At 49.7% G+C, this 24,393-nt stretch overlaps 2 protein-coding genes across 3 annotated transcripts in view; one reads left to right on the top strand and one right to left on the bottom strand.

The window, feature by feature from the left end:
• MGAT4B (alpha-1,3-mannosyl-glycoprotein 4-beta-N-acetylglucosaminyltransferase B) overlaps positions 1–13,030 on the bottom strand; it is a 50,226-nt gene extending 37,196 nt beyond the window's left edge. Inside the window, exon 1 of the mRNA XM_054287818.1 lies at positions 12,889–13,030. Coding sequence (XP_054143793.1) covers positions 12,889–12,985 — 97 coding nt within the window. The 5' untranslated portion in view covers positions 12,986–13,030. The remainder of the gene's footprint in view (positions 1–12,888) is intronic.
• Positions 13,031–19,721: 6,691 nt separating this feature from the next.
• SQSTM1 (sequestosome 1) lies at positions 19,722–24,095 on the top strand. Of its 2 annotated transcripts, XM_054287855.1 has the most exons (8): positions 19,722–19,980; positions 20,123–20,218; positions 21,013–21,242; positions 21,351–21,507; positions 21,976–22,065; positions 22,495–22,739; positions 22,966–23,173; positions 23,779–24,095. In XM_054287855.1, the coding sequence occupies exons 1-8, from the start codon at positions 19,803–19,805 to the stop codon at positions 23,934–23,936; spliced, it is 1,362 nt and encodes a 453-aa protein (XP_054143830.1). In that variant the 5' UTR covers positions 19,722–19,802; the 3' UTR covers positions 23,937–24,095. The 2 variants fall into 2 exon arrangements, with proteins under 2 accessions (XP_054143830.1, XP_054143829.1); XM_054287854.1 differs by lacking the exon at positions 21,976–22,065 and having other exon boundaries at positions 19,724–19,980.
• The last annotated feature ends 298 nt before the right edge of the window (positions 24,096–24,393 follow it).

Genomic DNA, 24,393 nt, shown 5'->3' with positions numbered 1-24,393 from the left:
CAGCGCACCCAGGACATCCAGGGCACACTGGAGAGGATCCTGGTCTCAGCTGGGGCCTCTGAGCACCATCAGGTCACCATCAGGGGTACCTGCAGAAATGGCCACCTTTGGCTTGCAGGCTTGCAGAACAACTAACCAGCACTCTGGAACAACAGAAAAGTGCTGAAGGTTTCAATCCCAGGAGGAAAACACCTCCTTTGATGACCACAGCTGCTACAAAGGGCTAAAGGCTGTAATTCTGCCTGACCTTTAACTATTACAGCAATATTCCTTGACCTGCATTTTAGAAGTTATGAACAGACAGCACAACTCAGGCTAAGCAATCCGCCACTGTCTTGACAGATTTCCAAAGAGACATGAAATATCTGCCTTTCTGTGTGTGTGCATCGTGCAAGTCACTTGAGAGCTGTGCAGACATCCGGAAAAACCCACAGTCTCTCTCTGGGTAGTGCTCACCCAAGCAGGAGATGGCAGGAGATCATTTATAATGCTCTGTGGAGGTAACACTTGGCATAACAGCCCCAGGATCAGCTCCATCACAACACTGGGTTGAAGAAAGGACACTTCAATTAGCAACTCAGCTAACCAGACACCTTTAACGGAGCAAGTAATGAGATTTCTTAATGAGTGGTTCATCTGAAGGGTGTGCAGTGATAGCAAGACCCAGGTGAAAATGCTCATCAAGATCTCTGTGCAAGTCATGGGTGTGTAGGATGGATATCTTATTTTAAACAGCAATCAATTGATTTTAAGGAATCAGCTATTGGACTTTGCCAGACTCCTCTTGCAGAATGTCAGTATTTTTAGACAAAAGCCTGCACCAGGCATCACTGTCAAGTTCAGCCCTGTTTCTAGAGCCACAGGACACACAACTGTGATACTGACTCTTGATACTGACTCTTCTGTGTCAGCAACTTACAGCTCACAGTAAAAAGAGACACACAAACCCCTTGGATTTCAGCACAAAACTGGCCCTGTAACCTGTCTCTGCCACATGAGGGAGATTGGAAACACAAGACCACCTTGGACAGGACAGAATTTCTTCTTTGGCTTCTCACTAAGAACAAGAAAGCCCTTCTGTACTTCTAAACACAACTGAGCCTTAACAAGGCTGCCATGCCAGCAAGTAAAGATGGGAACCTTGTGGTTTCAGAGGGTCTGCTACTGAGAAGCTGCATTTGGGCACTCTCCAAAGGAATGATGGGACTCTTTCCCTGACAAAAGAGCCACGAACAGCATCTGTCCTCTGGAGTGCAAAGGAATGGTGCCAACTGCCAATCCTCCTCTTCCAGCTGGAGGACAGCTCGTGGGCAGCCATCTTCAGCTGAGAGCCTCCAGATTGCTCCCATTGTGGGACACACAGCCTGGCTCACCAAGAGAGACTGCAGCCAGCTCAGACAGGCCTCAGTTCATTGGGGAACACTTGATGCGAGGCTGGAGAGAAATGGCTCTCTGGCAGCTGGAAAATGCAGTTGCATAAGCTGCTGGGGGATAATTAAGAATCAGCCACTTCCTAGAGGTGCTTTTCTGTCACCCACATTATTAGAGGTGCGTTTGTGTCACCCTTTCTTCTAACCATGGGGTCTCAGAGAACAGTTTCTGTAACACAAAGCTTTGAACGCTGTTAACTGAGCCAACCCCATTTAATGCTATGGTCTCAGTCACTACAAAACTGTTCCTTTCTCTTTCTGCCATCCTCCATTCCATCCATGGGGTGTCCATTAGATTCAAACACAAAGAGCCCACCAAAAGAGCGTCATTAGCTGACTGTACAACTGGATTTGTTTTGCAGCACAGTGCCATCGCCCACATTGCAAGGCAGAGTTCTTGGGGGGGGGGGAAATGGATCAATTTAAAAAATATCTCACACACCTAAATGTTACATGCAGCTCTTCTGTCGGACTTAAAACAACAGCATTATCATCTGTAAAACAGGAAAAAAATCCCCCAGGAAGTCTCTCAAAACATCAGACCAAATGAAAGGAGAAAAAGATGAAGGGGGTTTCAAATCTGCCCTGGAGAGAATGTGTGTCACAGCTTTAACTTGCTGCAGGGAGGGGGAAAAAAGGAAACAGGGCAGCAGAGACCAGAAATCAGATTTATTATGACCAACCAGGTAGATAAAAGATAGATGATCACCAAGAGAGGATGGCTGTGTTGGAATCAACCAGCTTCTGAAAATGTCTAGTCAGCTTTAGCATTTGATACACATGAAATCGGTGTCCACACAAGAGTATTCTCCTGAAAGGATGGGATTTAATGCAGTCGAGATAATTATCTAGATCCTTCTTTATCCCATTAGTGGTTTTCATTCGCATCCTGGAACACCATAAGCGGATTGCTCAAGAATTATTTGCCATCCGCTGTTTCAAACCCGATTGGAATTATCTTTATACCTCGGTACAAAGAAAAGACATTACATCCCTGCCAGGGCTTGCTGGAATGGCCTCTTTTCTGAGGCTCCCCTTATCATTCTTGTTCTATAGGGTGATGAAAAGAATAAGAAAATAATTGCCATGGACATGATTTTGCCCTCTCCTCCTCTTCTTTCCCCACATATGTGTTTGGGAGGAGGAGTGGGAGACGTTCTTCCCGTTGCATCCCCTGCAGGAGATGCATCACTGCACCTGCAGAGAGATGAAGCTCAGCAAGACTTACTCATCAAATTACCCAGGACAGGATCCAAAAACGCTCCCAGCTTCCTTTTGCACCACGATCCACTAATAAAAGAACAAGGATGAAACTGTTAAAACCAATTAAACATATCACTTGATGCATGAGCAGGAAGTGGGATTCAGTGCACTGGAGCTCCCAGGGGCGCATGCCAAACGTCGCCTCTCGTGCTCTCCAGCAATCTGTGTCACTGTGCAAGCTCTGCTGGAGATCAGGCCAACGTCACTCAAACAGCCAACACAGCCCCTTGCTTCAAGGCCTAAAATAACAAGAAGACAAAATTCCCCTCCCAGCCACTCTAACTGCCTGCCAGGTTTTGTATTAATGGAAGAATTACATCTCCATCCAGGTATGGCAAGGACACAGCTCATCTCCTCAGGGCAGCTGTGGCTCTGAGCAGCAGTGAGGAAAGATGCCTGGAGACCACAAAAACCACCCCTTTCCTTAAGGGACGTGAATGGGGTAGGTATTCAGACCTGACATGAATAGGAATGCATGTATTTTTTAAAGAATCGTGCTTTATGGCTGTGTAATGAGATCTGTAGGAGAGGTATCTCTATAAACAAGTTATTAAAAGGGGGAGGAGGGACACAATAATAGCAGGTGCCAATTACTCAGCTCCCAGCAGAGACTTTTCAATTTCTCACCTTCCCCCAAAGCAAGATGTGCCTCTGTATGGCACCACATTCACTTGCAAGAGTGAGACCCTTTAGAGTGTGGCTTCTCTCCCCCCCAGCAGAGCTCCACTACACCAGAGTGGGGCTGCCCCTTGTCCCACCAGCCCTGCACCGGAGCTGGGACCAACACACCACAAAATTAATTTGGAAACTGAATAAAACCATATTTTTGACTTTAGAGTCTGGCCTCTCCTCTCATCAAGAGGAGCAGTGAATTAATGAGCTGACTGCAACTGCCAGGTTTGCATCTCTGCAAGTATCTGTTTAGTTTTGGGAACAAAACACCACTAATGATTTTGTTATTTTAAGATGGCAGCATCGTTTCAGACAGTAAATGTCCACCCTGGAGCTGTCAGAGGGACCCCGTCCTTTTAAGCAAACACACCAAGGTAATTCTTAATATTACAAAAGCAATTCGAGCCTCTAAAATCATTGTTTTCAAGATCAGCAAATAATTACCAAGGCCTTCAGAAATCAATACCCAAGATAAATAGAAGATTAAATTGCAAAAGAAACAGAAGAAAGTACTTAATATTTGCCAAACACATGCCAAATACACTTTTTCATGGTAACCAAATACTTACAGTAAATAGATATTTTAGCTCACTGGAGAGACACTTTCAGAAACTAATAAATTAATCCAATAAAACAGACAGACAGGGTGGAACCAGACATTAACGAAACACAAACTGATCTATACTGAGCCAACCCACAATCCATGTCCTAATTATGCTCATCCACCACTCTGAGTACTTACCTCCCCCACCCAGGTCAGCTCCTTAGCTCAGGGAAAATACATGTTTAATGTGGATTCACTGGCACAACAAAGTGGAGAATTTCAGCCATCAAATGACAAATCTTGTACTCAGCCAGAATTTGCATTTCCAGTTTTTTTCCTAAATACTTCTCGTTCCTCAAAGTTAGCAACTTAATCTCCTTTTAAACACAATTTTCACTTTTCCTTCCATTTAGTTGAAGCTCTGTATGTGAAGTGCAGGATGAGCTCCTGCTGCCCATCAGCACCAGCCACCCCAGGTGTGACACCTGTGGAAACATCCCCACGCCATATCCTCACTCTGGGGTCAGGATGGTTTGTCCTGGGAGCTGTGCCTGGCCTCACCAGCACTCCAGGGACCCAGATGGACTCAGAACAGCCCCTGAAACTCAGTACAAGGACCAGCACCATCTTCTTTCCAGGAGCCTAAACCAGCTTCTACCCAAAATCATTGCTTGGTGTTAACGAAGCCACGCTATCAGGTAAGTACCTGGTAAAGTTCTTCAAAAAGTGGGTAACTTGAACTGGTCAGGATTAAGAGAGAGAAGACATGGGAAGATCTCCATCCTGGTCATTTTCTACTATATCAAAGGAAGAAGAAAGGGAGGAAACTGAGGGAAATAGAAGACAAAGAGAAATGATATCAAAGCCAGCTCCAGAGAGCGCAATGAGAGATGGCACGAAAAAGGAATAGTTAAAACATGAAAGGCAAGATCAAATAGAAGTAAAAGATCACAGTCTGGGCACAGAGCAAAGGGAGGGGAGACCACCCCAACACTTCTGCCAGCATTAACTGAATAATTCATCTGACAGGTACTTGTCTGTGGTTGAGTCTGAGAGAGCTCAACCACCACCAGATCCATCCATTCACCCAGCAAAGGACACAAACAAACACTGCTGTTGTTTTTCCATGTGGAGACACACCTTGGAGACACTGTGCAGCAGCTCTGCTCTCCTGACTGTCTTTTGGGGAGGAATAAAGAAATTTAGTTTAGTCCTCCCTCAGAAATCTTCTCCACTTCTGTATGAAGGTCTTGGTACTGGCAGGGCTGGCCTCACTACTACACTTTGACTAAACCACTACATGTTTTCAATTTCCAAATATATACACAGAGATCTTCAAGGAGCTAATTTCTCAGAACTGGAAGTGTTTCTTTGATTATCTACAAGAGCTTCTAAAGGCTACACAGCCTTTTAGTACCACAGGCCTCCTCCCTAAGCCATGACATTCCTCAGAACGCTGACAATACACAGAGGATGTGCTGCCACGTAAGAACAAGCAGTGAGTGACAAAAAAGGGTCTCCAGGTTGAACCTCCAAGAAAGCTCTTGCCATTGCAGGGAGAGAAGAGAAACCTAAGTACTTTAAGGCAGACTTGAAAATGTGAACAAGATGGTCTAAAAAGTCATTGATGAACAGGTATGGACCAGACAGCAGTGCTGACATAAGCCAATATCTTGCTCTTCCCACAGTTCAGCATCCATCCCACTACCAACAACTCCTAAACCACAGAGTGACAATTACAGCCAAAAGTAAAAGGACACTGCAAAGCAACAAAACTCATCATGAACATAAAAGACAGGTAGAGATTAATTTTTGCCCAGGAGCTTCTTTAAAGCCTAATGATTTACATCTTAACACTACTGCTGTCCACTTTAATATAAGCAGAAATTAAAATATCTTGCATCAAAGACAATTTTGTGTGCATGTCTAGTCACTTCAAAATACAGATTAACCTTTAGGTAAGCATTTATCCTGTATGTAACACAGGAGGGATAGAATATTTAAACACTGGCAAGGCAGGGGCAGGCAGGAGAGAAGACAGACAGTTACAGAGCTGTCTCTGCGCATCAGAGATGCATCCATGCTAATGCACTGATCCTGGAGACTCCAATGTGACTTGACACCGGGACAAAAACAGAAGGAGAATTGGCCAGTGACACAATTAATGCAGAAAGAGATTATTTAATACAGGAATCTGCCACTCCCAGACTTTCCTGCTTTGAAAGCGAAGCCTGACATAAGCTCGAAAATAAACCCAAGAAGGGCACTGCTGAATAAAAAGCCCCCTATGCTGCAATTCAAATGGAAAAGGCAGAAATTTTTTTTTCCCCTCCATCAAAGACAACAATCCTCTGCCTGTATCAGGAAGCTGCTAAGCAGATACTTGATCAGCCCTCCCTGAAAAGCCTCTCCTCCTAACAATGCTAACCTGCCCGCCTCCGCTGAAGCCCTTTGATTATTTTAATACTTTCCACAATCCTTTAATTTGCCCAGTGAGTTCTGCCACCACAGCAGCCCTCTTCAGCCATCCAATCTCCCAACCTCTTGATCTGTCTCTCATGAAAAAGAAAACTTGAACATTAGAATTGGCACAATAATGATATGGAAAATCTTCACCTAGAACATTAAGCATCATCCCCAAGTATTTTTAGGCAGGTGGCTCAGCCTCAAGGGCTTCCTTCAAAGTCCTCGTGGCTGTGGATGAGCCAGACACTCCAGTAGGGATATTTGTTTGTGTTTCTTTATACCACAAACAGAAAGATTGGTCCTTTGGTGACTGGTTTGGGTTTTGTGAACAGGGAGAACCATGGATAATCCAAGTCTACCTGCAGCAGCCTTGCTAAAGCAATTTCTCTAGCACTTAGTGTCTTCAAGGCTTTCTGGAGATGAGTGGCAGCTTCACTTAAACTAGCCAGCTTCAGATGTGTTTTACATTAAACACTAAGTGAATAATCAATGAACATTCAGGATATAAGTACAAATCAATGATTTGTTTTAGATGAATCAAAGGGAATCGCAAATGAGTTTTGTTCTGCAAAAGAAGTAAACCAAGAGAAGTACTTGATGTAATTGGGGGTGTGTGTGTTAACCTCCTCTGACTCCTCCTCTCCTGTGCACTGACACAGACCCTGCTGTCACAGAAGCGTGGCAGTGTCCTCCAAAGCCCTGTGACAAGAGATGCCACTGTCCCCAGAGAGCAGATGGGAACTGAGGCATGAAACCAGCCAGTCGATTGTTCCAAGACTGGGAGGGACACAGCAAGGACATGAATCCAAGTCTATGCTGGAGAGCACAGGTTAGGAGAGAGCCCTTGTAACTTCAACTGCATCACGCACCCACAGCTCTTGGTGTGGGAGCAGCAATGGGACACAGCACCTGCACACACAATACAGGCAAAGAGCCCCGTTTAAAGGCCTTCAAAAAACTGCAAAAAAAATCAAAACAGATATACAGGTGACTCCAGACAATGAACAATTTATTTTAATAAATGCATTTCAACAGATTGCACAGTGCCTCTCGCTTTTGGGATGAATTTGTTCAAGTCACAGGTGAGGTAATTTTACAAATGCTGCTGCATTCCAGCCCCCAATTTCACACAACGTCTGCTGAGCACCACCCAGGACACATAAAGTCTCTCAGAAATTCTCCTGCACACCTTTTTATTCACCATGCATTTCAATGACAGATTTCCAAACTCCATGGTTCCCTAGCCAGGTCCCTGCCTGCACCTCCTCAGCCCTCAAAAGCACTTGCAGGGTCTCCTGCTGGGAAACGTTTGCAAGGGCTGCTGTGAAGTGATCCCAGCTCAAACCAGGGCTTTCACTCGTATCCATTTCGCTGCAGGCAGCGCCCAAGACCTCAAAGAAACTACAAAAACCTGAAGTCAAGCTGGTGCAGGCAACAGAAATGAAAAAGCAGCGGGAACCCCGGATGCCGCAGGACACGGCTCGTATTTAACAATATCGAGCTTTGACTCTGCTGCTTCCAGAGCGGATTAGTGTTCATGGCTTTTATGCACTATAGAAGAAGACTTTGCAAACACCCTCAGAGGAACATCCCTCCGGGACAAAGTTTGCTTCCCACAAAGGACATCCCCAGTGAGCAGAGCATCCCGCCGTGCACGGCACTGCACGAGGGATATTTCCTTAGAGAGCCGCTGCCTGAGCCCTCCCTGCTGCTCCAGAGCAACATCCACGCTGCAGCCAGGGCCCCACAGCCACCAAACCCAGCATCCTGCTCCTCACCACACCCACAGACCAAGGGAGCTCAGACCTGCACCAAGACACCCAGCCAGGATGCGTGTGGTGAATCCTTCAAGGAGCTCTGCACGTGTTCTGAAGCATTTCCACAGCATCCACAGGAAAAACAGCTCCCACAAGGTGAGCATCCAAAATACCACAGTCACAACTGATCTCAGGGGTGTGAAGCCACCATGCAAACAGCAACCTCACTTTGCAGGCAAATCTACAGGTACAGAGTTGGCTGCAGTTGAGGGTTTACAGTGGATGCCAGGAGCTGGCTGGCAGTGAGTAACAAGAAATCATTAAAAGTTGACAGAGAAAAAACTTGCCAGGGGAAACCTGCACAGGCAACATGGGTACAGAGCCTGCCCTGAGCTACACAGCCATGCTGAGGAGGTATCATGCCAATCTCTACACAGAGCATTTCCAATGGGAGTCTCCTAAAAGGTTCACTGCGAGATTTAAAATTTCCTGTCCAGTTAAAAATCAAATCTCAACACTTAAACTCCAAATATCCTGCAGCATTTATGGCTCTGGCATAGGCTGCAAAGGGCAAAGAGAAGGGCTGCATAAACAGCGCATGGCTGGTCAGTCAGTCAAGATAAAAACAAACATTATGGATGAGAACTGAACAGTTTTCACCACTGGAAATGAAAAAAAACACATCAATTTAATTGGTAGGTTAAATTGTTTGCCTTCATCCCATTTGTACTTGTGACTCACCTAAAGTCATGAACCCTTGTTGGTTTTACAAATCCCTCAGTAAGTCCTGAGTCCCCTGGAGTCCCCACACTGGGCACCCGCACCTGCCTGCACCTTCCTGAAGCCTGATCCTCCACAGTTAAGCCCTACACATCCAACACCTGACACCAGGTTACAAAAGAGCTTTCTGCATGGCAGGTTTTGGGAAGTGAAACCATGCTGAAATCTAAAATCAGCAAAGAGAGAATATCAGACTTTGGCCAAGACACCCACCACCATGACGCACAGCACGTGGCCCACCTCCGAGCAGGGCGTGATGCTGGACACCTGCTGCCTGGGTGAGTGGCTGTGCTATTTGAGGCTGCCCTTCTCTTCCCACTCCAGCAGACTATTTCAAACCCCATTTATAATTGGAAAGAGGCAGTGTCTGTTTTTGCAGACCATGAGGTCAAAACTTTACTAATAACCACAGCACAGCAGAACACCATTAGCAGGTAAAAAAGCCCTGAGCTGGTCTCGGAAAAGCAGCTCTAGAGATGGTTTGTTCTGGCTTTTTTTCTTTCAATTAATTGTTTTGTCCTCCCAACACAGAGTGGGAAGACAAGCAGACTCTGCAATGCCTTACATTTTAATATCATATTATTCCCCACTAGAGGCAACGAGGACACCTTGCCAGACTTCCCCAGAACTCAACAACATCAGCAATTCAGGAGCACTGGGAGCTGTCTCCAGTCACTCACAGGGCATGACTGATGTTACAGGACTGGCAAACACAAAGCCTATATTTGAAAAATACAGGTATGGGAATAAGGAGGCAGCAATTTATAGAATAATCAGCTTAGCTTCAGTTGAAATGCTTAGAAGACAAGGAGAACTTCAGCAAGAGATAACCTTTGTTCATCAAGAACAAATCACATCAAATCTGTCATATTTCTTTCCGTGACAGGGTGTCAGGACTTGCAGGAAGGGGAGAAGAAACAAAGATTTCAGAGATCTCTGATGGTGTCTGATGGGACATGCCCATAACACAGCCAGGGATGCAGGGACTGGCCTGAGCTGCCAGAAGGTGGGACCACCACTGCTGGGAAGACCAGCTGTGAATGGGGCACTGCTCTTTGAGCACTGACTGGGGGGGCTCTACTGAAGCATCTTCCAGCGGAACCCATCCCAGATCCAACACCAATTGGTGCTTGCATCCACAACTTGGCTGACGGCAGAGAAAACAGGCTAACTGTCCTGTAAGGCTACACCAAGCTGAGAGGGACTGCAGGAATGCAGGAGGACAAGATCAGAATTCAAAACAATCCTGATAATTTAGAAGTTCAGTCTGGAAAAAAAAAAGACTCAGTTCAAGAAGGACAAGCGTGAGGTAATGCAATTTGGTAAGAATAATTAACCAGGCAAACACAAGATAAGGAATGAAAAGCAGGACAACATCTGGAGAGGAATAGTTGAAGGGTTGATGGGATGAAAAAATAAACATGAGTCACCTATGGCAAAAGTGAAAAGCACACACAGTGGGATGTATAAACGGGATCATTGTTTGTAAAAGGTATGAAGTAACACTTAGTCTTCAGCCCTTTATCCCAGGTTAAGCATCACCCCTCACCAAGGATGATGGTCCAGAAGAGAATAACAAGAGCAACTGCAGAGCAAGAATACATGACCTAAAAAAGAGTGATCAAAGGAACCAGTGTGGTTTAATCTGTATTAGTAAGGGAAATGGTAGCAACTTCCAAATATCTACTGGCCTGCTGCAAAGAAGGATAGAAGGAACTTTTCTGCCTGTTCCCAACAGACGGAAAAAAGAAGAGCAATCCTGAAAGTAAACTGAAGAAAAAGACATTTCTGTACAAATCATAAGAAAAACCTAATATGAGGGCTGCTAAATGTCAAACAGATTGTCTGGGGAGCTTAGGAGTCCCTGTCAGTGAAGGTTTTTAAGAACAAACAAGACAAACATCTGTCAGGAAGGGGTTGGTTATCAGCAATGCTGCGGAGGGCAGGAGATGGACTCAATGACCTCTCAAGGTCTTCTCCAGCTCTGTACTGAAGAAGGGCCTGATAAGTAAATGTCCACAATAGCTGGAAAGCTGCTGTGCTGACACAGCCCCCCGTGCTGGCCCGACCTGCTGTGGCCACGGCAGCTGACCATCTGTTGGTGCCAGAGGAACACACGCATCCCAGAGAGGGACAGGGGTACCCGGGGGGCTGCTCTGCCGCTTGCACGAGCCACAGGGAAAAGCTGCTTGTAAAAAAATAAAAGTGTGTCAAAGGACAACACAGCCCAGACAGCACAGAGTGCCTGGTGGGGTTGGCCACCCTGCTTCTGGAAGCAGGAGGAGCTGCTCAGAGCCCACACAGCACTGCACGCCGCTTTTGCTTTATTTATGAGAGGAAGCTGCAAGCAAAGCCTCTGCTCAGTGGTAACCACAGGGCAGTTCTCAGAGCATTCCTCTGCCCCTGCAAAACTACTGTGGTCTAGTACACCTGTCTGAAAGCAGCACACAAGAGCAACACCTGGCTATGCAAACATTTTGGCCAGTGATGAATAAACGTTTTGGCTAGTGGTGATAAAAATATCACCAGCAGAAGCAAAGCAATCCACTGGTACAGAACCAGCACCCCGGCATTGCAAACGCCCACCACACAAACCTCTGCAGGAGGCAGCTCTGGTGGGATTTAAATCACCTTAGCAGCACAATAGGAAAGCCTTCAGTGATGAATGAGGCAGAGGAAGTCAAGCAGCCACCTGTCAGACACCTGCAGCTGCCAGGACAAAATCCCAGGCACTCCGAGCCTGCTGCCAGGGAAGGGGCTGGGTGGGTTCATGTCATCCTGCTCATCAGAGCCAAAAAACCTTCCCCAAGAGCTACCCCAGCCCTGATGCTGGCCTTGCACTATGTGCAAACTGCACCTTGTGATGGTGCATGGTGTGCCACAGGACTGCAAATCCACCAAGTCACAGCTTCTGCTCAGCAGAAGCTGCTTCTCACCTGTGGCAGGGAGAGATGCTTCCATAGCAATGGGAGGAGAGAGTCAAGGCCTGGCTGGTCAGAGCACACACCTTTAATGACCTCTAAGAGTGCAGGAACTGGAAGAGCTGAGCAACCACCACAGGTGTAGGAGGTTACACACTCATACACAGTACAGACACAATTCAGAAGCGACTGTCAGAATTGTCCTCCAGGCTAGACTAAGTCCAGTGCACTGTTTGAGTGAGAGACTGGGTGGAGAAAAGCAACTATTGTGTTGTCAGGAAAAACCAGCAGCAAGCATCTCTGTAACACCTGCACAGGATTCCCCCGCAGACTCGCCGGGACAGGGCCCTGCACCTCTGCTCTGCAGCTGCCTCCTCAGTGCAAAGCCAGCACCAACACTCATGTGCTGAAGCCACAGCTGTCACACCTGTCCCACATCCACTGAAGTTACCAGACTCAGCATCGAGCCACAAGAGATGCATGCAGACAAGGCAGAGATGCTCAGATCTCCCCTTACCAGTTTGTCCAAAGAACCCCCAGCATTTGAGAGCTCCCTGCAGTTGCTGGCACTACCACGCAGATTTAACTCACCTGCCTCCCATTGCCCATGAAGGTTTTGGACATAAACACGGGGTGCAAAGAAGCACATCGCCAAAGCCAAGCCAAGCACTTGGCTTGGACAACAGCCCGCCCATCACCCCAGAGCCCCCCGACCGTCCGTGGGCAGCCCTGGACGAGCAGAGACCCCCGGATGGGGCACCTCCCGCCCAGCTGGGCACGGGCAGTCGCTCCAGGGGTTCCACAGGTCACGGTCCCGTGGGAACCAGGGAGTACCGCGGGGCCAGGGGCGCACAGCATCCCGCCGAGTCCGCACCCGCGGGGCTCCAGCAGGATCCTGCCCTTAGGGATCCACCAGCTCCCGCAGGATGCTCACCGGGGCTGGATCCCAACGCACCCCCGGGTCCAGCCGGGGCCGACTCGCGGAGTCCCCGCGCCCCCTCCCCGGCGGCGGGGCGGCGGCCGGGTCCCCGCGGAGGCGGCCGAGCCCCCCTTACCTTTGTGCCCGCCGAAGGCGCCGTACCAGGAGAGCGAGAGCAGCGCGCACAGGCAGCCGAGCAGCAGCGTGAGCGCCGTGCCGCTGCGGAGCCTCATCGCCGCCTCGCCGGCGGGGGCGGCCGCATGTCCCGGGCGCGGCGCGGCCTCGGCGGCCCCGGCGGAGCGGAGCGGGAGCGGAGCCGAGAGCGGGAGCGGAGCGGGAGCGGAGCGGGGCGCACCGCCCGCACCGCCCGCACGCAGCGCCCGCGCCGGGCCCGCCGGGCGGGCGGGGCGGGGCCGGGCGGGGCCGAGGGCGGGGCCGAAGGGCGGGGCCGAGGGCGGGGCGGCAGCGAGTGAAGGGCGCCCTCGTGCGGGGGAATGTGGGACTGCAGAGGGGCGGGGTGAGAGTGGGAGAGGGAGGGAGTGTGACTGAGTGTGACCGAGCGCAGGTGAGTGTGCCCGGATGTGCGCGAGTGTGCCCGGGCGTGCAAGACTGTGCCGGGGTGTGCGTGAGTGTGCAAGAGTGTGCCTGGGTGCGCCCGGGCGTGCGTGAGTGTGCCCGGGTGTGTCCGGGTGTGCAAGACTGTGCGCGAGTGTGCGTGAGTGTGGCCGGGTGTGCATGGGTGTTGCCGGGTGCACCCGAGTGTGAGTGCGTGCATGGCTGTGTCCATGTGTCGCTCTGTGTCCATATGTGTCTCTGTGTGTCCGTATGTCGCTCTGTGTGTGTCCGTATGTCTGTCTGTGTTGTTCACACGCCCCCAGGTCCGTCTGTCTGCAGAGTTTGGGCTGTGCCCGTTCCTGTGGCTGTGCCAGGGTGCTGCACACCCCGCACAGCCCTGCCCGTGAACCCCGGGAGTGTCCCGGTCCCTGCGGTGTCACGGGTGGTGCCCCCGTGTGCTCACCCTGGGCTCAGGGATGTCCCCTGTGCTGTGCTCACCCCGGGCTCAGGGATGTCCCCTGTGCTGTGCTCAGCTGGGGTGCAGGATGAGGAGCCATCCTGGCAGAGCATCCTTGCTGCCATTCCCACCGAAGTGTTTCATCTTGGTGAAGGAAACAGCATCCAATGTGTATTGAGAGAAAATCAATGCCAGAACAGATCACAAACGGAAGCTGCTGCCTGGAAGGATGCTATCCCTCTTCCAAAGCACCTGGCATTCAGGGGTTATGACCTCAAGCTGCTTGCCTGGGTGAAGGACAGAACAAATCAGATCGCAAAATTTTGCTTCTGTTTTCTTCTGTTAATAGGTCCAGCTTATTTCATTATAGACTGTACTGCGAGGTCAGGCTCCACAGGCATTTATTTGCCTTCATCATCGGAACGTGTTTCGGTGAGTGGGCACGAGGTCAGGCAGCTCAGGTGCCCTGTACATGGGTACATAATTCCTGAACCAGCGAAAGCTGTCATCTCCAATTCCCCAGAGCTCTTTTAGCAAGAAAATATTTCCCTGACATGTAAACATTGAGGGACTGGCTTGCAGTGACCAAAGTCTGCTGCTTGAAATGTCCGGATCAGTGAGGGTGCAGCGTACAGCGAGGCTGTGCCTGCACTCGGCAATGCTCGGACACCACCCCGGAGCCATCCCGGGTGAGAGGCAGGGAGGAGCCGGGAGCCAGCTGCTCCCAGAAACACTGCAGCGGACATGGGATTCTCCTGAACAGGAAAATCTGCCAAATGGGGCCTCAGGCATCCACTCTGTTTCCTTCCGGGAAGGTGAGCAAGAGTGTGCCCAGGTGTGCCTGGGTGCGCAAGAGTGTGCCCGGGTGTGTGTGGATGTGCAAGAGTGTGCCTGAGTGTGCCCGGGTGTGCAGCTGCTCCCAGCAACACTGCAGCAGACATGGGAATTCTCCTGAAGAGGAAAATCTGCCAAATGGGGCCTCAGGCATCCACTCTGTTTCCTTCCGGGAAGGTGAGCAGTGAAGGGAGCCCAGCACTCAGGAAGGGGCAGGGGCCGCCTCGAGGTGCTCTGGGTGCCTCCTTTAGGAGGAAAAGCACAGGTCACCCATTGCAGTCTTGCCTAAATGCATCCTTAGAATATCCTTCAGTTCATGAACTAAAGCACATTTTTCAAATCTTGAAATGGCCTCTGCCGGCGGTTCGAAAATCCGGGAGGGAAATCGGCAGAGGGAGCCCTTTGGACGGCATCAAAAGTTTCTGCCTCCCTCCTCTGCCAGAGCCGGGGAGGAGCTACAGGGCCGAGCACGAACCACATCCCCGAGCAGGGAAATGCCCTGGGCAGGGAAATACCCCGAGCAGAACTGTCGGGAACCTGAAAAAACCCCTTGGGGCGAGACCTGGACCTGTGCATCCTGACCCGGATTTTACAAAGCGTTGCCCAAGCAACCTCCATCAGAACGTGAGCCAGCAGCAGCTCCACGGGAATTAATGGCAGCCTCGTCCCCAAAGGTGGCAGACAAGTAAGAGCTGCTGGTGGGGAAACGTTGTACTCCATTAAATGTTGGTTGTTTTGTTTCAGAGGTGCAAAATGCCCCCACCACTCAGGAAAGCTGTCTGCAGTGGAAGAGAAGAGAGGAACATTAATAATTTCTCCAAGACAATTAATTAGACTCTTTCCCAAGGATAAAGTTTAATCTAATTTCTGCTGTTATACTTTGTCTTCATAAAAGTCTGAAGAAATTAATGAGCTTTATAGCACCCTCTCATGACAAAAACCTTGGGTTCTCTTGGACAAAATGAGGGATTAAGCCAAATTGTAGCACCTGCCATTTTTCTCTCAGATCTGCAAAGGTCTCTTTTATTCTTGACGTCCATTCCTCTTTTCCCAGTTTTGTCTTTTAATCTGTTTTTAAAGTTTTGAGCAAGTTTTGAACTTTGGTCCTTTTGCAGTGCAAAGATTAAAATGTGAACTGCAGAGAACCAAACCCCCAGCAAATGGCAAATGCAGAGAAAAGGGGTTGTTTTTTTTAAGGTGTTTCATGATCTTTGTACAGCTGATGTTGGCAATGCTGAGCATGCTGCAGAAATTAGAGGCTTTCATGGGAAACACTCCCATAGCAATCCACAGGTCCTGAGGCCGTTACAAAAATTAGAAGGAGAAAACATTTATTAGGTCTAGGAATAAAATGTAATCCAGATTTATAGCTGATTTTATCTAGTGCTGTAAAGAGCTTGGCTCTGGAGTTTGGCCCATCTTTAGGCTTGATCCTTCCCAGGCTGCTTTATGCAAGAAACAAAATAATTTCATTTTCTATGTGTTTTATAGGCTGCTGTGTTCTAACATCATGATGGCTTGCTTCACTGCAATATAAATGTTTCCAAATCTCCTTAACCATGAGAGAGGAAAATGACAACAGGGTGCTTTACCTTCAAAGTCGACATATTGATGCTTTAACTCAGGGCAAAAGCTACAAGTCAGATTCCCAAAGCAGCACTTGCCCCAAGCAATTCACATAGGTTGCAAAAAACTTTCTCACTCCCAGGAACATAAAATCCTTATGGAGCTGCATGACACCCCTAAGTGTGCTTGTATTTTGTGCCTGCTCTCCACCCATTCTTCCTTTCTGCTCCTGTGCCTCAGTGAAAAAACTGTGCCAGAGTTTTCTGCCTTTAACAGTTCCACACCACAGCAACGAGGAGCTGCTGAGCCTGTGTAAACACCTGACGTGGCACAGCCAAACTTCAGGAAAGCTCAGCCTCAAAAATGAGACAGCAAAAAACTCCCTGCTCAGCTTTCTGCTCTGCCTGTGCCAATGAGGAAGGAGGGTTCTGCTTCCGAGGCATGAACAGGCTTTTCACTGGGCTAGAGGAGGAAAGCAGAGGTCATGGGACCGGGCTGAGTCACCAGTGTCTGACCCAATGTGTCTGGAAGGTCCTGCACCTCTCCAGAAGCCTCTGGAAGGAGCGTGTGGGATTGCTGTGTGTGGATGGGGCATTGATGCAGCCCAGAGAGCTGTGCATGGTCCCTCCATCCCCACACACTGTCCTGCCAGAGCCGGGGGACACAGGGGCCAAACCCTCCCCTCCTCACCAGGAGCGCTGGGACAGTGCTGGGAGCCTCAGGATGGAGCAATGATTTGGGGGAAAATTTCCTCTGGAAAATTTCCCCATCAGCCTCTGCTGTGGTTAGCAAGGAAAAGATTGGACATTTCCCCTCCTCCACCTCCTCCACCCCACCTTCTTCCCCCAAGGCTTTATTGCAAACATAAGAAGTTTGGACAGAAGGAGTATTTCTGCTAGTTATGCCCTCAGAACAAAAACCTCACCAAATATTTTTAAAACATTTCCCAGCAGAAGTGGGTGTAGAGAGAAAGCAGAGCACTGAAGGAATGCTAATTGCTCCTTTTTAAGCCTTTCCTCTCTAACTTGAATTTTTAAACTCCAACAGCTTTTTTCCCTGTTCCCTTTGCTGTTCCTTTGCTACATCCATCTGTGAAGCTGACTGCTCAGCACCCCGGGCCAACAAGGCACTTTTTTGGGCAGGGGGTTGCTGTGCTGCTGTGGGGTTCCTAAGGAATCATAAGAAAATATCCACACAGCCACTGCTTCATGCTGAGAATCCCAAAATCCAGATCCCCTTACAAACAGAAGGAAAAACTACTCAAGTGGATGTGGGAACAGAGCACAGCTCCTCACATGGCTTCTCCAGGGGGCTGAGGAACCGGGCGGGGCTGGGGGTAATGGGGAGAGCAGGTCTGAGCTGGGGAAAGGCTTGCTGGGAGGAAATCCCCGACCTCGAGGAGGAGGAGGAGACTCACTGAGTCACCCCCGTCCCGTGATCGGTGAGGTAAGCCAACAACAGACTGGTGAAAGCCTGTTTGCCTTATTTTTTGTAAAAGTGCATGATGTCACACCCTGAAGGCTGAGCGTGACTCAGCATGTCCCACCAGGAGAATGGATTGAAGTGGACACAAGGGAAAACTCACATTTCTGATTTTACTTTAGTGCATTGCTTGATAAATGCAATGATCAATTAGCCTGGAGACAGAACTGATGTAAAAAGATGTAAAAAGCAACTTGAGGACAACCCCCCCGTGCCTCAAATACCCCTCAAACACAGGCAGGGATGGAGAAGGGAATAGGAATTGGAGCTGTCTGGGACAGCCTGGAACCTAAGGAATGGATGTGCTGGAGCTGGGTCTCAACATTCAGTCTCTGGCTTTATAGATGGATGAAGGTGACCCTCGGGGTCCTCAGAAGCAGGACATGAGGTGGGCATGCTGGAGGTGCTGCTTGGTGAGGCACATCCAACACTGGCAGAGTGTCCTGTACTGCATGTCCTGCTTCTCCTGGCGCCACATCAGATTTTATGGAGAAAAAACATAATCAAACAATGTCAAGTCATCAGCTTTCACTGACGTTTTCAGACATAAGGGTACATACTGCAAACAGGCAAAAGGGAAGGTGAACACCATATGGCTTTGCTGCCTACCCAAACTTTTCAGTATTTCCTGGTGTAAAAGCTGCTGAATCATTTTCTACACAGCATCATCCATGCTTCCACCTGAGTCTGCTGGTGTTTAAACTTTAACCCACTGCTTTACAGTGGAAATATTAGCCATGTCATACCTGGAAATTGAATTTTCTAGAATGCATTTTAACTTAAATGGGGCGAACTTTTCCATGGTAAATACGATTTTCCAGGAAAGAGTTGCAATTTCAACATTGCCACACATATGCCAAAAATGTCTCTACATGAAAGGCCAAGTGTTTTAATATATATACTTTAGGTCAAGAAATAAACTACCTTCCCATTGTGGAAATTTAAATTTATGCTTCTCTTGATTAAAGAAGATGATAAATCATGATACAGTTTCTCCTAAGTTCTTAATATCTTAAACTAAGAAATACACCACCAAGAGTCAGAGTGGTCAGGCCCTTGGGTGAGAGGAAATTAACACCAACAAGGAACCATTGATCCATCATTATTTAATTATGCTTGGACAGCACAGACGGTGTGTTCTGCCAGCTGAACCCTCCCGTGGCCGGATTAAGATGCCTGTCAACTGTATCTGATCTGCAAAAAAATACTGCTGCCAACCAGCTTGGAAAGGCCACAGCACATCCTCCTTAATGTCAGTTGTGTTTACACCAGTGACCTTATTTTTAGTGCCCCCGTTCTGAAACACGGGGTTCAGGGAAGAGTTATTTATTCCTGTCATGCTTGGCATGCAAACCCCTCCAGTGGGTGCTGCACGAGCGGGGCTGGCGCGTGGCTGCCACCTCTGCTCCCTGGCCAAGCGTGCCCTGCTTGCCACGATGGCAGGGACAGGCAGGGCCGGGATGGCCAAGGGGAACTGGCCCTGCTTGCCACGATGGCAGGGACAGGGACAGGCAGAACCAGGACGGGCAAGGGCAGCTGGGCCCTGCTTGCCACTATGGCAGGGACAGACAGGACCGGGATGGCCAAGGGGAACTGGCCCTGCTTGCCACGATGGCCGGGACAGGCAGGACCGGGATGGCCAAGCCGTGGTGGCACATGGCCCGGTGGATCCTGGTGGCCGCTGCCGAGAGGTGACGGGATCAGTGCAGCCCAGCGCTGCCCGTGGTGTGGTGTTGCCCCACCGGAGTGTCCCGGTGCCCACCCAGGAGGTCCCGTGTCACACCCCCTCCCCGCCCAGGCCCCGCTGGTGCTTTGGAGACCACAGCAACCCCGCGCCGCCAAACGCGAACCCGGGGCCGAGCAGGGCAGGGAGCAGACACAGCATTTGCCGTATCCACAGGTTTTCCTGGCTGCAGGAAAAAGTGCCTTGAGCGCTTTTCCGTCGACGCTGGACGGTGACGGAGCAGGACGCGAACCGGGATCGGGCCCGGGGCGGAGCCGGGGCCGGAGCGAAGGGGACGCGCTCTGCTGGGGGCGCGGCCTGCGCCGTGCGCTATAAAGCCGCGGCCGCCGAGTCGCTGTCGCTGCCGCTCACTCCGCCCTGTGTGTCTGTGTGTGTCCCGGCTCCCGGCCGCAATTCCTGCTGCGCCACAGCCATGGCGGCGCTGACGGTGAAAGCCTACCTGCTGGGCAAGGAGGAGACGGCCCGCGAGATCCGCCGCTTCACCCTGCCGCCGCCCGCTCGCTACCGGGCCATCTACGACCGCGTCGCCGAGCTCTTCCAGGGGCTGCTGCGGGCCGGGCCGCCGCCCGCCTTCCGCATGCACTACAAGGGTGAGCGGGGCTCGGGCCGCTGCTGGGGCCGGGCCCGGGGGTGTCCCGGGGGTGGCAGATCTCGGGGCGCGGTGCTCTGGGTACCCCGTTACCCCCCGTGACACCCGACCAGGCCCCTCATCCTGCGCTTCGCCCTTTCCAGATGAGGACGGGGACCTGATCGCTTTTTCCTCCGACGAGGAGCTGGAGCTGGCGATGCCCTACGTGCGGGATGGCGTATTCCGTGTTTATATCAAAGGTACGGAGCGCACGGCGGGGCTCGGCTGAGCGCTGAGGGCCTTCTGGCAGCGCTCCCAAAAGCGGGCGAGCCAGCCCAGCCCTGGCCCTTCCCCGTGTCCTCGAGGGCCTGGTGGAAACTGCGGCCTCTGCGGGGGAGGTTAAATAAAGGGCAGTGTAGTATGACAGAACATGAATTTGAGGTGGGATAAACAAGCCACAGGTTTCCTCCTAGCCCTATCAGCTGGCCCAGTGCGAAGCTGTGTTGTCATTCTCGTTCCCTGGATACTCTAAACTGGCATTGGTATCCTAAATATTCACAACAACGTGTTAGCCTTAATTCCACTTTCCCAGGGCATAGTTGCTCCCCAGTCCCTTGTGTTCAGGTAGAAGCCCTCAGAGCTTTATCTGCAGTCCATCTAATGAGCCACACCTGTTGTCCCCGTTCTCATGTTAATGCTTCCTGGCATCCGCGTTCCTAACTCCTTCTCCAGAAACATTTTGTTCTTGCAGTGCTTGGGAAGGTAGGATGAGGAACCAGATGAGGTGGTGCAGTACTAATCTAAAATAAGCATGCCAAGAGATACTTAGGATAAGGTATGCTTGGTTTCAGGAGAAGGTATCTTTGCAAAACCTCTTTGCACGTGGTTTAAGGTCTCTTACATGAGCCTGGCTTAGGTTTGACAGCCAGTAAAAATAAACTGACCTAAGTAAGTCAGCACTGCTCTGATGGGCTGTTTGTGCTTCCTCCTCTGCCTGACTTCCAGGCTGTAAATAGTAACCTGATCTTGATGTGAAGTTTCCTTTCCTTAACAGAGAAAAAGGAGTGCAAGCGGGAGCACCGCTCGCAGTGCAGCCAGGAGCCTCCCCGCAACATGGTGCACCCCAACGTCATCTGTGACGGCTGTGAGGGACCTGTGGTGGGCACCAGGTTCAAGTGCAGTGTCTGTCCAGACTATGACCTGTGCAGCACCTGTGAGGGGAAGGGCATCCACAAGGAGCACAACATGGTGATGTTCCAAAGCCCACTGCTTAATCCATTTGAGGTGAGCAAAATCTCTCAGGGGGAACTGATGAGAGAGGGATTCCCCAAATTCAAGTTAGGAGTTTCAGTTGCTCAGAACTCAGTGTCACATGAGTGTCACCCTTTGCAGTGGCTTCCCCGAGGACGCTGGCTCCGTAAAATGCGCCATGGAGTTCCACCCTTCCCATGGATGCACTGCTGGGGCTATCCTGGGCCTGCAGCTCCCTGCCAGAACACGGAGCAAGCTGAGGCCACCACTGCAGGCCCCAGTGCACCTGCTGCTGAAGGTGAGAGGAGATGCCCTGGTAGACAAGGTGGTGGTGGAGCCTCAGACCAGCTGAGGTTCTGCAGGACAGGGTAGAGTCTGGGTGGGAAGACAAACAAAGGAACGAATCTAATTTGCTTGAAATGATTGGCACCTTTCAGCACTAAGTGTGATTACTTTAGGTGTGCTTGGGTCTGTGCAGTCAATGAGGATGCAGATAAAGTATCTGGAACCCAACCAAGCCGAGCTGTTAGGTCAAGCATGTCACTATTCTACTCCAGATCTGCCTTTCAGCATGGGTAATGAGCCATAACAATGCTAATGCTGGCTTTCTGTTACAGAGGTAGCTCAGTTAGTTTTTCTCTGTAGCGCTTTGTTCTGTAATGTATGTGAGTGACAGGAATGAGCACTAAGCTCCTGTGGGGACACACCCTCTGCAGGTGCCCTTTCCCTCAGAGCTTGTGTGTGCTAACAGAAATTGTTTTTCTAGAAGCTTCTACTAACAGCCAGCCTCAGGACCCCAATGTCACCTTCCTAAAGAATGTTGGGGAGAGTGTTGCAGCTTTTCTGAGTCCCCTGGGTAAGTGACCTACAGTTTGTTACCAGTCCCTGAGACTGGCTTACAGGTCTGTTTAGCAGGAGCAGCAGTCAGTTGTTGTGACACTACGTTCTGTGTCCTAAGCCTCAAAGGCTTAATGTACACTTGGATACTAATATTGCTTAGGCTTAGAACAGCCACTCAGTACCTTTTCTTTTGAGGAAAAAATGAGGAGAGATTTCATTTATTTGTCAGCACTGTAACACTAACTTCAAGTCAGTGGTGACTCTGGATTTTGCCTGGTTTATGTGGACATATTATTAAAGAAGGCTTTGCATTTTAATTCCTGCATGTTACATGGCAGATTGTAGGACAACAGAAACTTTAAGAGTGTAGAGCAGGATTGATCCATTTAGGACTGTGCTTTGGAAACACCTCTTAAGACTTTGTCTACCTCAAATGCTTTTCTAGGTATTGAAGTTGATATTGATGTGGAACACGGAGGACAGAGAAGCAAAGTGACTCCCACTTCTGCCAACCAAGAGAAGACCAATGCTGAGGCAGCCAGCAGTGCTCCAACCCAGAATGTTCAGACCAAAGCAGACTGGAATAACACAGAGTCTGCTGCACAAGTAAATGTCATTGCAGAACAGATGCAAGACATGGTGGTAGATCCTGTGCCCACACAAATGGAAGATGGCAGCTTCCACTCCCAGGTACATGAACTACAACAGTAATTGAATACAATCACTTAGAATGTACTGTGGGAGTGAATGTTAAGATGAGAGCAGATTAAGTGATACACAGCACCTTTGCAGATTTACAGCCAAGGTGGTGGGACTTCTTGTGGATGTAATTCTTTACATTAAAGGCAAATAGTAGGAATGTGCATACTGCCTGGAAAGCACTACAGCACCTGGACCCTTTTTTTTTCCATTCTAGGAACACAGTGAGTCTAGCAGTTCATCAGGGGGAGAGGAGGACTGGACCCACTTATCGTCCAAAGAAGTGGATCCTTCCACAGGTGAACTGCAGTCTCTGCAGATGCCAGACACAGACGGTCCCAGCTCCCTGGCTGTGCCTCGGGATCCTCCCCAGCCAGGCCCTACAGGACTGCGAGAAGCTGCTCTCTACCCACACCTGCCCCCAGGTAGGACAGTGGGAGCAGCGTTCATAGCTAAGAGTAACTCTGCCTGGGAACTGCCAACTTGGCCTGACACAAGCAGACTTGTTCTAGAGGTGGTAAAAACAAAGGTTGTGTAAGATAGAGCTAAACCTGTCCCTGACTTGAGCAGGTTTGGCAGCTCTTGCACCCTGTTGGAGATGATCAGGTGGTTCCTCTCTTGAATGTGGGCTGCTAAGTCTTAGCCAGATGTCTGACCTTGGGCTATTATGCCATTTGAGCCACACAAAATAGGTGCTGTCCTCAATCATGCCCTTGCTGTGTACTGCTTGAGAGCCTTTTAATGCAGGATGTGGACCAGTATCCTGTGGCTTTAGGGCATCACTTTGCTGTGGGAGCCAGTAACAGTATCCAAGGCTCCTCAACTGACATCAGCAGCACCAGAGTCCCACAGCAAGGCCAGCTGAGCCTGACTAAGCACTTTCCTTAGCTCTGATTATGTATTGTTTATCTCAAACATCTGCACTCCTGGGAGACAAAGAGGAGCATGTCTCCTCTCAAAGAGTGCTATTAAAGCCTTGCCTGGTTTTCCAGTTACATGAAATAGCTGAACTCTGTTCTTCTCCCCACAGAAGCTGACCCTCGCCTCATCGAGTCTCTGTCCCAGATGCTCTCCATGGGCTTCTCTGATGAGGGGGGATGGCTCACTCGGCTCCTGCAGACCAAGAACTGCGACATTGGGGCAGCACTAGATGCCATCCAGTATTCTAAGCAGCCACCTCACTTGTAGTAGTAACAAAAAGCACTTTTCTAGCTGAAAGCAGATAAGGCAGCACAAGCTATTTTGGTTCATCATTCTTCCTACTCTGGGTTTCTGTCTCATGTTCTTAAGTGCTTGTAGAATGGAGGAAAAATAAATACTACTGCATGTCATGTGTCTGGAACATTTCAGTATCACAACTACATTATTTATGGATGGGGCTGAAAAAAAAAGTATTTTCATGAGAGCACTGGCCTTGTGCCAGTGTCAAACCATGACAACATAAAGCAGCCCAGGACTGCTTTCTGCACATCTTTGGTGTACACTGAGGGCTACACGTAGGAAGAGAAATCCAGTGCTCTGCTGGCTCTGGAGCTTGCTTACAGCTCTGGAGGAAAGGGTTGCTATGGGAGATTTCAACAGAGCTGTAGTTCGGGGGAAAAGAGCTGTAGCTTGTAAGGAGGAGTTAATCACAGAATTTAATTGT

The sequence above is a fragment of the Melozone crissalis genome, unplaced genomic scaffold, assembly GCF_028551555.1.
Source record: "Melozone crissalis strain CALT ecotype California unplaced genomic scaffold, PUWL_Pcris_2 ptg000061l_1, whole genome shotgun sequence".
Classification (NCBI taxonomy): domain Eukaryota; kingdom Metazoa; phylum Chordata; class Aves; order Passeriformes; family Passerellidae; genus Melozone; species Melozone crissalis.
This window is presented reverse-complemented; position numbering and strand designations above follow the sequence as displayed.